The 14,699-nt window shown below is 40.9% G+C and overlaps 1 protein-coding gene across 1 annotated transcript in view; it reads left to right on the top strand.

Moving 5' to 3' along the window:
* Window positions 1-14,699, top strand: part of LOC103367683 (collagen alpha-3(IX) chain-like) — a 37,633-nt gene that overhangs the window by 8,495 nt on the left and 14,439 nt on the right. Inside the window, exons 2-9 of the mRNA XM_008295795.1 lie at window positions 1,080-1,165; window positions 2,555-2,626; window positions 3,744-3,873; window positions 6,826-7,222; window positions 7,616-7,696; window positions 10,786-10,803; window positions 11,323-11,412; window positions 11,546-11,581. Coding sequence (XP_008294017.1) covers window positions 1,080-1,165; window positions 2,555-2,626; window positions 3,744-3,873; window positions 6,826-7,222; window positions 7,616-7,696; window positions 10,786-10,803; window positions 11,323-11,412; window positions 11,546-11,581 — 910 coding nt within the window. The remainder of the gene's footprint in view (window positions 1-1,079; window positions 1,166-2,554; window positions 2,627-3,743; window positions 3,874-6,825; window positions 7,223-7,615; window positions 7,697-10,785; window positions 10,804-11,322; window positions 11,413-11,545; window positions 11,582-14,699) is intronic.

Raw genomic sequence — 14,699 nt, 5'->3', positions numbered from 1 at the left:
TTCTCAGTGCAGAAACCAACGGTCAAAGTTTCAGGTGTAACACTATGGCGAAGTAATATGTCCCAATTACATGCAAGCTGCATGCACAGGTACGTACTTTGTATAAGGGTAGTGGTACATAATGAAAGAACAACACAAACAGGAAAAAAAGTATGTCATCTGGAATGCAGAGTTTGTCTTCCTGGTCCACTTACAATGAATGAAAAGGGGTCAAGAGGTCGACAAGTCATCAGACATGCTAACAAACAGGCGCTCATTCAACAGAGGAACGTGATCATTCATATGAAGTCCTTATTTGGCTTTACTTGCTTAATATTACTCAAAATTCACTCGTCTTTTGCTCCAATTGTCACTAACGTCTTAGAAAAACAGCTTTACCATTTAACGTAAGCTAAATGCTTTGGTATCTTTATCAGCCAGTTGCTAACTTTGTCAGTGTGAGGTTTGGTTCTGGGCAGGAAGGACATAGATATCAGAGTTTTTCAAATTAAAATCATGTTTTTGCTGCAACTGTGCTGCTGGAAACGATGTTAGGAGTGTTGAGAGCGAACCGGAACAAAAGAACTGAAGAAACAAAACAAAACGAGCAAAAAGATCCCAACCAGTTTTCTGCAGAGTCACTACAACTAAATGACAGGTTTAATCCATTGTTCAAATAGAAAATATGACTAAACCATGATTCATTGTTGGCTGTTAAGATGACCAGTTTATCATTGGTTCCAAGACTCAGATTTCTCCAAAATGAATCTGACTTTAACTACATTTATTTGTTGTAAGATGTTTTATTTTATACAGTTCCACCTCCATTTTGCATTTACTGTCACATCACATTTACAGTGATCTTTCCATTTATTTTTTATTTTTTCATCTTCACTAAAAAAGCGAAGCAAACACAGTTTGAAGGAACACTGCAAACTTCTTCTTCTTCTTCTTTTCATGTGCCCAGGATGAGCACCAAGGTCGCCCGCAAAGTGCCTGATGTCATCCCCGCAGCGTTTGATTGATTCAGACACAAAGAAACTGTCAAAGAGAATGAGACGCATGACTGAATACTGATTTTCTCCATCATTCCCCAACAGAAAGCAACTGTGCAGTCTATCGATGCCGGCGTACACCCCCGTCTGTGTGACTCTTCTGTCCCTCGTCCTCGCTCCAGCTCTAGGACGTAAGTCACCCGCAGCGCAGTGCACAATTATCGACACAAAAATCAGAGTACCTTCTTTTTTTGCATGGATGCCACCATTAGCGTGAATCCATTTGTCTCGAAAGCGCACACAAAGAGCTTAAATGTTAACCGACTGTCGCTCGGTCCGTTCTCTTTTATTAGAACTCACAAAGCAAAGGCCAGAAATAGCAGACACGCTGCGCTGGTCTGTGTCGGAGGATTAAATCAGATTAAACTTCCCCTCTGATAATCACAACAAACCCATTCTCTGCTGCCGTTTGGGGGAATCAATAAATCTTAACGTGAGCGCACAGCGAGAGCCAGATACAGTAGGTGTCCTGCTTTGTGAAATTCGCCTCATTATCGCGGCGCACACATGCAAGTGCATGTGACATCTTAACTGTGGTTCATCTCCAGCTCATTGCACTAATGACTGGCTTTCTGAGCGTAATGCCGCGGCAGGCAGTAACTTTAACAACTTGAGGCCCACATGCGCAGTCAGATAAGTGTTTAGTGGTGGTAAATATGGGATTATAAATACCGTCTCACCACTTTATCTCATTTCTCAGCAGTTTATGTGGGATGTGGGAACGGCCTCCAGATGTGTTGTGTTCACGCTGCTCATTGTAAATGAGCTGACTCAGGCTAGCGGCTGGGGAGCCCCTCTGGCTGTCACCGTGCTCGCTTCATGGAGTTTGTCGAGAGGCTTCTCCCCTTCACAACTTCAAGAGGAGAACTTAAGGATAGCGCCCTCCTCTGACACAACCCAGAAACTTTTTTTCAGCTACATGCAGTGACGATATTGTGTTCCCAGCACTAAGCAACCTGTTTAATTACAAATCACTGAGGCCTTTATCTATCACAGTTGTTGAAGTCACATTTTATACCAAAGACAAACTAGGGCTGTCTATATTACAAACATAAACTTATAGATTTTCCAAACAGTTGCATGTTTTTAATGATGAACCTGATGTATGACAGGCTGCAGTTTCCATCAAAATAGGCTTTCATCTCCATAAATCACATGTAGAAAATGTTTCTGATGACATGTGGCTCACACTATCTGCCGTATTCATCAGCATTGTGTTTCTGGCTCACGAGAGGTGTCTGAGAGCTCTGCATTATAAATCTGAAACACTGCGCTGATTAGTCTGTGTTCATGCTCGGGGATGGATGATTACTGAAACACTGTAACAGAGCCCTGCATTAAAAATGCACCAAAGTGCATTGTGATGTTAATCCACTGTGACATTAAAGACCTTGCTTTTTTTTTCTTGTAGCCGTCTCCTAGAATACGCCGACTGAATTAAGCTGACCAACAATGTATTTGTAAAATTCAGAAAAAAAACAAGCGTAAAAAGATTATTTCTTTTTGTTTCTTCCTGTCAGAACTCGACCTGAACAGACTGGACGGCGATACCGTCTGCCCACCAATGAGAAGCGGACAAGATGACCTTCCAGGTAAAACACTCGTCGGGGCACCTGGCAAGGTTGTAGTCACACAAAAGTGAAAGCAGCAGCGGCTGTAAAACCACAAGGTGAAGACTTCAAAATCTCCAAAGGTTAAAATAGAGTATTGAAGGAAGGCTGGTGAGTTTAATTAGTTGAACAGGGTGGGCCATCGAATGCCTCGAGGCACCTTTAGATTTCAAATGAGCCAAATAAAATGTTCCACTTGAGTTTTACACCACACGACTCGGAACAGTCTGAACTCAGCAAGATTGTAATTGCTCACCACTGCTCACTCCTTCAACACATCTGTGCACATTCTGCTCTGTGACTGGATTAAGTAATGCCTGTTTTCTTTTTTTTTTTGTTGGTAAAAACAAAAAAACATTCTTGTTTTATATGTTGTTTTGTTTCCTTATTTCATCGCCTCAACATAAATATCCTACGACCGCAAAATAATAAAATACATAATTGTTTTCTCTAATCCACTTATGTTAAAGAAACTTTATCGGCAGTTCTGTTGAGACATTGCAGTCACAATTATAAAATAATGTATAATCTCATTACAATTATTTTTTTTAGCTTTTTGATATAGATGTAGTGTGTTTTTTTTGTCTCTATACATGTGTACTGTGATTTTGAGCGGCTCTTTTTGTGTGCTATATAGTATAGTGTACAATATAGAGCGCAAAAATATAAAAAAATAGAAGAGATTTAAGTATAAAATAAGATAAGTTATATATACAGTATAAGTTATCTAGTTAAGTTAGCTTTCTGATAGTCACCAGAAAACAAAAAATAAAGTAATTTCCATAATGTGTAAACTCACTATTAATAAAGAGAAAATTATTCCATAAAGTATTATAAAAAAAAACTGTTATCATTGCTAAATACAAATTTAGCAGCAGCCCCTCTAATACATCCATAAAAACAGTCGTGCTAATGATATTATTATTATAGCACATAATAGTAAGAGTTTTTTAATGTAATAAGACCGTCACTGTGCCTTATCATTACTGCTGGTATTAGTAACTATGTGGTTTAATTTCATTCCAGTGTCGACGCCACAGTTATTGCTGCTGCTACAAAAAAAAAAAAAAATCACCATTAATGATTTTGTCACACACAGGTTTCGATCTGATCACTCAGTTCCAGCTGGACGTGATTCCCCTGAAAGGCGTGAGGAAGGTGGACGGCTCCACTCCCCTCCAGGTGGCCTACCGTCTTGACAGGGAGGCCAACTTCCAAATTCCAACCATGTAAGTACAGTAAAAAAAGCAAACAGATAAAAACACACACAAATGTCAAGCAGCAGCAGCAGCAGCAGCAGCGGTCGGCTCACGCAGGTGTTGCATTATTACAGGTCCGGCACAGATGTTACTGTGAGCTGAGCAGCATATAATTGGTAGAAGAAAAACATGTCTGGACCTATTTGGCATTTCTTTTTGACACAAAGACAGAGAAGAAGTATTTTGTGTGGGTGTGTGTGGTTTGAGTGAGTGGGATTGGAAAAGCATCTTGGACTCTGTTTGAAGCCTTTTTGTATTTCCAGCAAATGTAAAGAGCCATATTTCACCTTCTTCAGGGTGATTTATCTTGACTTTGGTATAAACATATAATAGCGTGTGCTGACAGCAGCACTGGTTTCCTGTGAAGAAATTCACGAGTTTGTAATTAAAGGTGATCAGTACCAACCTGGTGGGTTTAACTCCACTCGGGAGCCCAGAGGCAAAACAAATACGCTGTGGGCCTGAGAAACCCGACCACCATCATTACTGAGGAATGCTTTGTGGCCATAATTTATTTTATTTAAGCATTTACATGATTGTACTTCTGTTTTAAATGTGATATTCCCTCCTATTGATTTTATGTGTTTTTATCTTTCGTTTTATTTTTTCTTGTAAATTTGTCACTTTTAGTTTGTATTTGGAGTGAATTATATGCAGCACTTTGATTTTGTGAAAGCTATCATTCAGAGTATTTTTGAAATATTAAATAATATTAAATATAAATTTATGTCAATTTCAAAACACTACTTATTTAAAGAGATACTCAGTTCAAAGAGGAGGGCAGGAAGTGATTTGGTATTTTATTTACATAAAGATGGACAACTTACCATCACTTACCGCTCAATCTACGTCCCAGCTCTCACCTATGGTCATGAGATCTGGGCAATGACCTAAAGAACGAGATCGCGGATACAAGCGGCCGAAATGAGTTTCCTCCGCAGGATGGCTGGGCGCTCCCTTAGAGATATGGTGAGGAGCTCGGTCACACGGGAGGAGCTCGGAGTAGAGCCGCTGCTCCTCCACATCGAAAGAAGCCAGTTGAGGTGGCTCGGGCATCTTTTCCGGATGCCTCCTGGACGCCTCCCTGGGGAGGTGTTCCAGGTGCGTCCCACTGGGAAGAGACCTCGGGGAAGACCCAGGACATGCTAGAGGGACTATGTCTCCCAGCTGGCCTGGGAACGCCTAGGGGTCCCCCCTGGAAGAGCTGGAGGAGGTGTGTGTGGATCGGGAAGTCTGGGCGGCTCTGCTCAGGCTGCTGCCTCCGCAACCCGACTCTGGATAAGCGGGAGAAGATGGATGGATGGATGGATGGATGGATAACTTGCAAAAAAAAAAAAAAACTTCAAAGAATCCCAAACTACTGGATCCTACATTTGTAACCTGTAACATTGCCAAGAACAGATTTAAAGTTCCTCTCCATCCATCCATCGATTAAACCCCTAAAAACGCATCACAGTCACATATCTATGAGTTTTCCTTCCTGCTTTAAAATGGTTGAGATGTAACTCTATATTGTTACTGCCTCTGTCTGCCCGTCCCTCCCCACTCGCTGCAACTCAAGCACACCAGCTCAAACACTACTCTGTTACATATGAAACCCTGTAAGTCTGTGTTTTGGAGCTCAGCCGGGGTGTTGGCAGCTTATTTTGCTCATCATGTGTCTGCTGGCATCTAAAAAACACCCAACAAGGATGTGTTAACAAGGTAAAAAAAACAAAAGAAGAATCTCACATGAGAAATGATTCTAAGGGCAAGTTGTCTTTTTACTATAATTTCTAAGCGGATTTACAGACATTTATTTGAATTGATTTGCTTTCTGTTTTTGGGACGTCCATGTCATTCCATGAAATTTTAAATCCTTTTAAACTGCCACAAAGCACGTGTCACATTTGATCCCCTTCCCCTGTAAAGTTAATCCTGTCCACATGGGACTATAGTGGGCCCGTGGACGCCCGCTCTGGGGCTGGTTTGCACTTCATCTTTATGATCAGAACCGTTTTTTTAAATACATTTTAAAGGTGAGGTGTTAAGAACATCACTTCCAATAAGTGGTTTCAGGACAGAGTGTGCAGGTTAAAGACTTTACTAATGTTATATAAGCAGAGACATCCCCTGGTGTTTCCCAGTGTGCCTGCTCCAGTCTGTTTGGGCTAATCTTTTCCTGCAGGCCAGCTTTCCTTAGAAGCTGTTATGTAACTCGCTGGCACCCTGCGTCTACGCCACTCGGGCCTGTCACACTGAATGTAAATACGTGTTTATTTCCCCTACCAGTCCAGTTGCACAGACTGCGCTTTGAAGTCCGCCCTTGCTTTGGCTGCACTCCCTCCCTTTCCTTCTGCAGGGCAAAAGCAGCACATACTTCAGACTCTGTCACCTCAGGCGAAGCTTGAGAGAGGGAGCGAGGTCTTCATTTGTTTTATTGGGTTACAGGAAACTCCTTTTTTCATTGCCTCACCTTGATCGTTTACAAGATGGTAAAAGTCCGGCTGCAGCGCCCATCTATGAACGCACCACCTACTGAGGATCTGGCTTGTTAAAAACACACAGAAAGCAGCAGACTGTGGATGCTAACCAGCGCTGCATGTTGTAACTGAAACCACTGATTTATGCACTCAGACAGCCTCTCTCACAGCATCTCATTTGTGATATAATAGCATGCCTTTAAACCTGCCGTTGCTCCTTTGAAGCATATAGCTTTCATTTGAATCTCTAAGGCCACGATGACAAGCCTTTGAGTTATTTTCATCCAGATCTTGATTTGATGGTGATTTTGCTGCGTTCTGTGTATTTTGTGAACATGAATTAACTTTGATATTAGTCATATTTGGAGAGCTTTAACATGACTGACTGTGAGACGTCTTTGAGTGCTTCCTTGGAGATGCAGTTTGGCAAATCTGAATTTGAACCTCTGCTTCTCCTCAGGCTGAACTTTCCTCGCGGCTTCCCTGATGAGTACTCCTTCATGGCCACTTTCCGCATGATCAAGAACACGGTGAACAAGGTGTGGAACGTCTGGCAAATAGTCGATGAAGATGGCTACAAACAAGCTGGACTGAGGCTGAACGGCGACCAGCAGGCTCTTGAGTACTTCCTGATGGGCGCAGATGGAAACCTGCAGACCGTCACCTTCCCCGGCCTCTCTGTGCTCTTCAACACAAAGTGGCACAAGGTGATGATCGGCGTGGAGCGCGACCAGGTCACGCTGTATGTGGACTGCCAGCCCGTGGATAAGAAGCCCATTAAGGGCAAAGGCCCCATCAACACAGAGGGAGACACTCTTATTGGCAGACTGGATGCTGATCCCGACGCCTCCGTAGTGGTAAGCAAGGATGGAGAATTGCCTGCTGCATTTAATAATGTTCACCGACTCTCACTCTTACAAGCATTGTCAGGGAAATCGTGCTCTCTGCAAATAAACACGTTCAGGTTTATGTGTGTGCTGAGCTCGGCTATAATTCTAAAGTGCTGCTGTCACAGCAAAGCTGCTCAGCTGGGTTCCAGTGGGGGGGAAGAAAAAACTTAATCCCTGCAGAAAATCGCATTGGTGGAAAATCATGCTCAACAGCCCATATAGAGGACATTGAGTCAAAACTACAAAGGAAATAACTGCACCCATAGCAAAGCATTTGAAGTGACTTTTTTCTGTGTAACATATCGAAATGACTCCATAGCCTGATATTGTATACGCAGTAACATGAACATCTCTTTTCAGTTTGAGCTCCAGTGGATGTTGATTCACTGCGACCCGAAGAGAGCCCAGAGAGAGAGCTGCAATGAGCTGCCTGCTACTGAGGTACAGTAACAAGGACTCTGGACTGCTCAGCATGTGATGCGGTTTGTGGTTTTATTCAGGTTGATGGAGCTTCTAGCATGCTGAAGGCGAGCAGCAGAACTGCTGAGACGGAGCTGCAGAACTGTAACAAACACTCTGTCGAGCAGCTTCAGTGTTGCTGCATCCAGAGGTTGCAGTTCATATTGGATGAATTAAAGATTTATTTTGATTTTATTTCATTTTGTTAGTCAAGCAGAAAGTAGTAGCTGTGGTGCTACAAACATTTCTTGGAGGCAGAGCTGTTGGAGCAGATATGATCTCATTGAAAGCAAGTGTTAGACGTCAGTGCATGGAGCCAAAACACAAAGTCCAGTCAGCTAACTGACAAGTTTTAACAACACAGGAAGTGTGATCACATCAGAAACCCAACCTGCAAAGTGCGGGCGGTGCCACACTTTTGTGGCGACGTTTAAATTCAGCACAGAAGAATAAAACACGCCAGATGACATCAACATCATAAAAACAACAAACAGCTGAGCGAGCTACTGCACGACACCTACCAGCAACAACATGGCTGTGAATGGTTACTTCTAATCCGTAACATTAATGCGCTGACTTTGCCTGCACAAAATCTGGTAGATAATGACATAAAATTCTCAATCATGGACACTGACAGGTTAACGATGCCTGTTTTAAAGTATTGCTTCAGAAAAAGTCAATGGAAACAGTAAAATTCAGAAAAAAAGAATCCTGCATTCCCCAAAACTTTTTTGACTTAAAACCAAATTTATTTTTTAAAATATATATATATATATAAATCCTGGGAGATGAAATCACCTTTTTTCCAAATAGGTTTTCATGTGGACAACATATAACTCACTTAACTGATCAGTATGAAAGAATAATTAGAACTTGAAAACAGTTCCCGATAACATTTTTTTATTTCTTGCTTGTTGATGACCAAAGTGTTTGGTTTCTTCTTTAAAGTTTGTTTGTTTGTTTGTTTATTTGGCAGTTAGCAAACAACAGGTTTTATTTTTTTATTCTTTTTTCAATGATTTAAAAGTTCATTTCTAATTTGCTTGACAGTCGTGCCCTACCTGTGATAGGTGTCCTGGTTCTACTACCTGGTGCCAGGTGATGATCAGCTGACAGTAACACACAGCTGCTGCATTAGAAATGTTTTTTCTCCACCCATGTTGCTTAAATGTGCAGCAAGCTGGCAACCCTGTAGGAAAAATACTATAAATCTAATTGACTTATTTACTCACCTCACTGTATTTGTGATTATGGACTTTGTAAAGCATCTTTGAGTGTCTTAAAAAGCACCGTGTAAGTATTATGGATTATGGAAGGTCAGCACCAGTAATAAAACAGACTACAGGTGACTATATCCAACTTTAGGTTGGAAAAAGTTCAACCAGCTCAGTGTGGACCTTCGCTCGCTATCGCCAGCAACAGAAGCAAAAGCCTTTAAAGTTAGCTTCTGACTTCCCTTTTTGAATCTTATACAGAGCTTCTGTTCTTTAAACAGAGAAAAAAAATAATTGCTAGAAATAGCTAGAAAAGCTAATTGTCAGAAATAGCATTTTTAAATGAGGCATGTTCAGATGGCCTGCAAGTTNAAGCTAATTGTCAGAAATAGCATTTTTAAATGAGGCATGTTCAGATGGCCTGCAAGTTCGCCTTGCTCGCTGCGAGCTTGCTTGCCACACACAAGTCAACTGTTCCTTGCGTTATTTTTCTTCATTCCATCTCTTTTTGCTTTTCATCTGGTTGCGTTTATAAAATAGATCCATAAAACCTCTGGCCAAGCACAGAGTTTTATGCTCAATCAACATTGAAATTACATGGATGCACAAATTCACAGCGAATTTGCATTTTTATGCTTTTGCAGCAGGTTTGCCATCTTCAAATTTCAGTCGGGTTTCTGTCCGAATGCACCAAATCTAGCATTTGCTAAATAATTTCCTGATGGAAGTTTTGACTTTTGATATATTTTGTGCCAACAACTGAGCTGTACCTTTATGCCTCTGGAAAAGTCAGAGTCTTGTAAAACCAATTTGGCACTAAGCAGAATGAAAGTCCCTGGATAGGTGAACAGATATTTTCTGTCACTTTTAGCAGTGACATTCAGGTGAGATCTTTATTGTTCCACAGAAGACAGCAAGTCAGCATGCAAAGACAAAAACACAAGACATCTGAAGATACCACCAGCGCTGGTACTACTGGAGAAATGCAGCAATCTGAGAGGTGCATGATAGAAGAAGCAGTAGAAAATGAATCGATAAATGAAAAAATATTGCACATGGAATCGGTGACACTGAAAGACTGCTGCACCTAATTTTTGAACGTTGGACGTCCGTGAAGGAGAACTTTACCAGTGATCCTACTTGTTTTGTACAATTACATTCCCAAATGTACAAATCAGTAGAAAGGACAGATTCGCTCCGTTGTGTGCCTGTCAACAACTGTCCAGTTGTACAAAGCTTGAACACTCAGTAGTTGGAAACACGAGTGGCCACTTAATCATCCATAATCTTCAGATATTTCTCATGTACTAATGCAAATTGGGTGAGATATTCTGTTTTTCAGCCAAGTTTATAGGACAATTTATTATCCTGAAATGAAGAATTACACACACACACACACACACAAACACAATGAACAAGGCCCGTGTAGAGTTTATGACATTTATGATTAAATATTATCTTTCACTTCTGTGCGGCTGTAATACAATTAATGAGAAGTCTGCCTCTGAGAAATGCTTGTAGCCTGCAATGAAAATGCCACTCTGCTGTCTCGTTCTCTGTGAGGTCTGCAGCCTTAGCCACAGTTTTTTTTTTTTTTTTTTATTCAATCACATGTATGAAAATGTAAATGACTGTGCCCCCTGTAGATTGACACATTTCCTGGCCTGATGCACTCTATTAGATTTCAGGCTAACACGGGGGGAGGTGTGGGTACCGTGTATGGGGCATTTAAATGACAGCATGGTATTACTCACTTCTATGATTGTGAACAGGTGCGCTTCTGCTGACACTTTTGGTGAGGGTGGTGTGACTACTTTCACTAACTCTCCCCTTATCCGATTTCTCTTGCTTCTTCAGATGTATGCCAATGCTGAGGTATTTATTTTTCTACTCCTACCTTTCTGTTTGCTTTGTGATTTTTTAAGCCAATAATCTTTTTCAGTGCTGCCTAATTGCCTCATTGCTTTATCCTACGTCTAATTTACGGTGGTGAGTTTGTTGGTTTGCTTGTTTTTAGCAGGTAGACCATTTCTACACTTCTACGCTCGTCCACATGTGCCGTGCAAACTTAATTTTAGCTGGCACAGACTTACTGTACGGTGAAAATACCGGAAATATCTGAAAAAGAGGCTCACTTTGGGCTTTAAGAGGACATTGTAAGAAGTTAAGACATCATTGCTGATTCTTTATAAGTATTAAAACTGAGAGTTTGAATTCACTTAATTCATTAGTTCCCAGCATTTGTCTAATTGTCTGTGCTGTTATAACGAGATGATTTTTTTATTTTTTTTTTAGCTGATTAATCAACGTGCTTCTTCAATTCTTGAAGGTGTAATTTGTCATGACGTCTTTGGTGCTTCTCCCATTTGTTGACTGTTTGTCTCCTCTTCTCAGCCTGACAAATCAGTCCAAGGCCCCCCAGGTGCCCCTGGTCCAGAGGGCCCCCGAGGGCCCCAGGGAGAAAATGGTCGAGATGGAAGAGATGTAAGCACCTCCACCATCACATCAGCCATTTGCTTTGAACAAATCTACAAATCCACCTCTTTACTTTCTGTTAACATAGAGCTGGTATGTTTCTGTTTTCTTTTTCTTTAACTGCTTTAATTTGTCTCTCCAGGGTCTTCCAGGGTCTCCTGGCAGTCCAGGCTCTCCTGTAAGTATCAAATGCAAAATAGTTTGCTGAAAATGTACCTGCAGGCTGTTGATGTATTCTTCGTCTTCTTTGTGCGTTTGTTTGCTTGTCACGACTCCTCAGGGAAATGATTCACTTCATGTGTTTGTTCAAGCCGTTACGCAGTTTCAAACCAGATCTGTCTAACACAATGCGACTCTGCATCGTGGACTATCTTTCCAGTGATGACTCTTCTTTGTCGGCCAACCCTGACAGTACCTCTGCTGTGGGTCCCCGGCGAAGAATTCCTGTAATATTCTGAATTAATTAAGAAAACATTACCCGTAGAGGCTGCCTTATGATATTCCAACACTATAAAACAACCAGAACCACAATGAAAGCTTTATGTAACAAAACAACTCAACTCCCTCTTGACACCTGATACCTGATTAAGACTTATAGGCTCACAGAACTCATAACAGATGTTTATGATCTATACTCATAGACTGCATTTAAAAGGTGGACATAGTCTCTGGGTCTGAAAAGTGAAGCCAGTCTAGAAATTAACCTGCATTCTTTCTCACAGCCAGCAGGGGGCGACTCCACTAGTCGCAAAAAGAAGTCTGATTGTATAGAAATCAATGAGAAAACAACTCTGCTTCTCTCTTGATCTGTTATCTCAGTAAAACATGTTCCTCAAACTTTTTGGAATACATAAAGATGATCTTTTCGTGAGTCATGATCCCATTTGGAGTAAAATCATAACACAGGCCATGTTTCAGGGCAGCTTTTATTGACATGCAGCTGACGTATTGATGTGCACGCCATCCTTACTCTTTATTCACTAAACTAAGAGGCAGTGGCCAAATTACAAAGTCAAAGCTTCAAAGCAGTAGTCCAAAAACCGATGACTGATGTGATGGTACATCTGTCTTTTATATACCATCTATACTTATACATCCATCCATCACTCCAGTTTCTCTGTTCAGTGACAGCAGACTAACAGTAAAAACCTGCTGAGTGCAAGACAAAGCTCATCCTGATTTATTACGTCTCATTATCTGTGGGATGTGAATGAATTATCTGTCAAGTTACAGTGAGGTGGCACACAATGAGGACTGACTAGTGGCAGGCAACATCTGGCTTGTCTAGCCAACCCTTTCATCTGCACACAAATATTATGTTGTCATTTGTGTGTGAGTCATATAGCTGGGTCACTACGGTCAACCATAGACTGTATAAAAGATGGACGTAGCAACTGACCCTGAAAAATGAAGCCAACCCGGAAGTGTCAAAAACCTGCAATATCACTACGTCCACTAGCTGCTGGCTCCACAAAGCTCTGGCTCCCATAGACTTGAATTGGAAAAGAAGTGATCACAGATCATGAAATGCTGCATTCCTCCAGCTCAGGATTTTTTTCTTATTAGTTTTCATGGTCAAGTCCAGAGATCAGGTGGCCAATCTGAAAATAAATCAATACTGAATGTTTAAAAAATCGTCAACATTTTGCGGGGCAAGGGGCGTGGCTGGCTTGATTGACAGTCGGCAGCGACGATGCAGACGACGCGAGCAGAAGGCGGTAAATGTGGGCGGGCAGAGAGGGTCCGCCTCTCAATCCGTCTGACCAATCGCTGCTCCTATGGCTCCGCCCCCCTCCCACGATTTTTGCTTCACTGGCTCCAAAAATCCAAGATGTCAACCAGGAAGTAGCAAAACCCTGGCTTCATTTTCTCAGTGCAGAAACCAACGGGTGACGTCACGGTAGCTACGTCCATCTTTTATACAGTCTATGCGGTCAACTCAAACCGTCAACACTTTCTGACATATGTTTTGTAAAATGGCAAAGTGGCATATATCCAATATAGGAAGAGAACTCATATACGTAGGCTGGCTTAACACTTCATTGCACTATTAAAGTCCAACTGATTAATTTAGCATTGACCTATTTAGTACAATAAACTTACTACTAACAGCATTTCATTTAGTCACAGAACTTGCATCTTAACGCGGGGCACATATTGATGTGAATTTGTTTTATGTAGTGAGCTAAACAACTCAACAAGTGTATCTTTAATTAACTGGTTCCATCGATAACTGCTCCATTTACCTACGGGGAACAACAAACCTTCACCACTGAACAAGTCCGCACAAACCCCACTAAATAAGTTCCACAGTTTGGTCCACAGGAAAAAAAAAAAAGTTTAGTCTTGGTCAGGATAAGAGAAGAGAAGAGGATCCATCTTTTAAATACGTCCCAGTGGTGGAAAATGGAATCTACATTTACTCCAGTGCTGTTCTTATGTACAAAAGAAACTACAGTTAAATTGAAAATATAATTCTTTTTCCCCATTAGGGCTTTCATTTTTCTTTAATGTCATTTCATGTCGTGTTTGTATGAATTAACAAACTGCCCTCCTGTATGTAGATACCCTGTGGGTAGTTCAAGTTAGAAACCTGTTATGACCCATACATGTGTGTTTTGTTCATCTTATAATGGTCATAATTACAACAGATGCAAGCAGAAATTCAGGTGTTGTAATTATACACCAACAAAGCCCATGTAGGGAGGAGGTCGGGGTGGATGGATGGGTTGACAAAATATTACACTACGTACCCACATACCACATACCATCTTGATTTTATATTTTGTTCTGATTCTAATTCCTCAAATTCACTCGGATGCAACACATATGCCTTCAATATTTTGTCAAATTTAAAGAAATATTTTGATTTACAATAAAGTGACAGCTATTGTATTCATTATATAGCTGTAGTGGTAACTAGTTACTTACTAGATAAAGTTTTTTTTTTGTTATTAAAAAAACAACAACAGCAGCACTACAAGTACAATATTAAAATACTACATACGCGCTCAGACATCAAAAATAATAATAACTCAGTGGTTTAACAGGAAGATGCGCTTTTCACTACCTAGTGAGCTGTTTTACTTTTGTATTTTGATGCATTTTATTGATAATAGTTAATCTAATATTAGTAATATGATATTCTTAATATTAATATGATATGTTTGCATCCAGTGGGGCTGCACTGTAGACATTCCTATCCACATGGGAACGCAGTTCATTCTGTGTACATCCAATCCCGTTACTGTACTGTATACTGGGTGTAATACTAATCTAGTTTGGTCACAAATAGC

Source organism: Stegastes partitus, unplaced genomic scaffold (genome assembly GCF_000690725.1).
Source record: "Stegastes partitus isolate 25-593 unplaced genomic scaffold, Stegastes_partitus-1.0.2 Scaffold1077, whole genome shotgun sequence".
Lineage (NCBI taxonomy): Eukaryota > Metazoa > Chordata > Actinopteri > Pomacentridae > Stegastes > Stegastes partitus.
The sequence above is the reverse complement of the archived record's forward strand: the minus strand, read 5'-3'. Positions and strand labels throughout refer to the sequence as shown.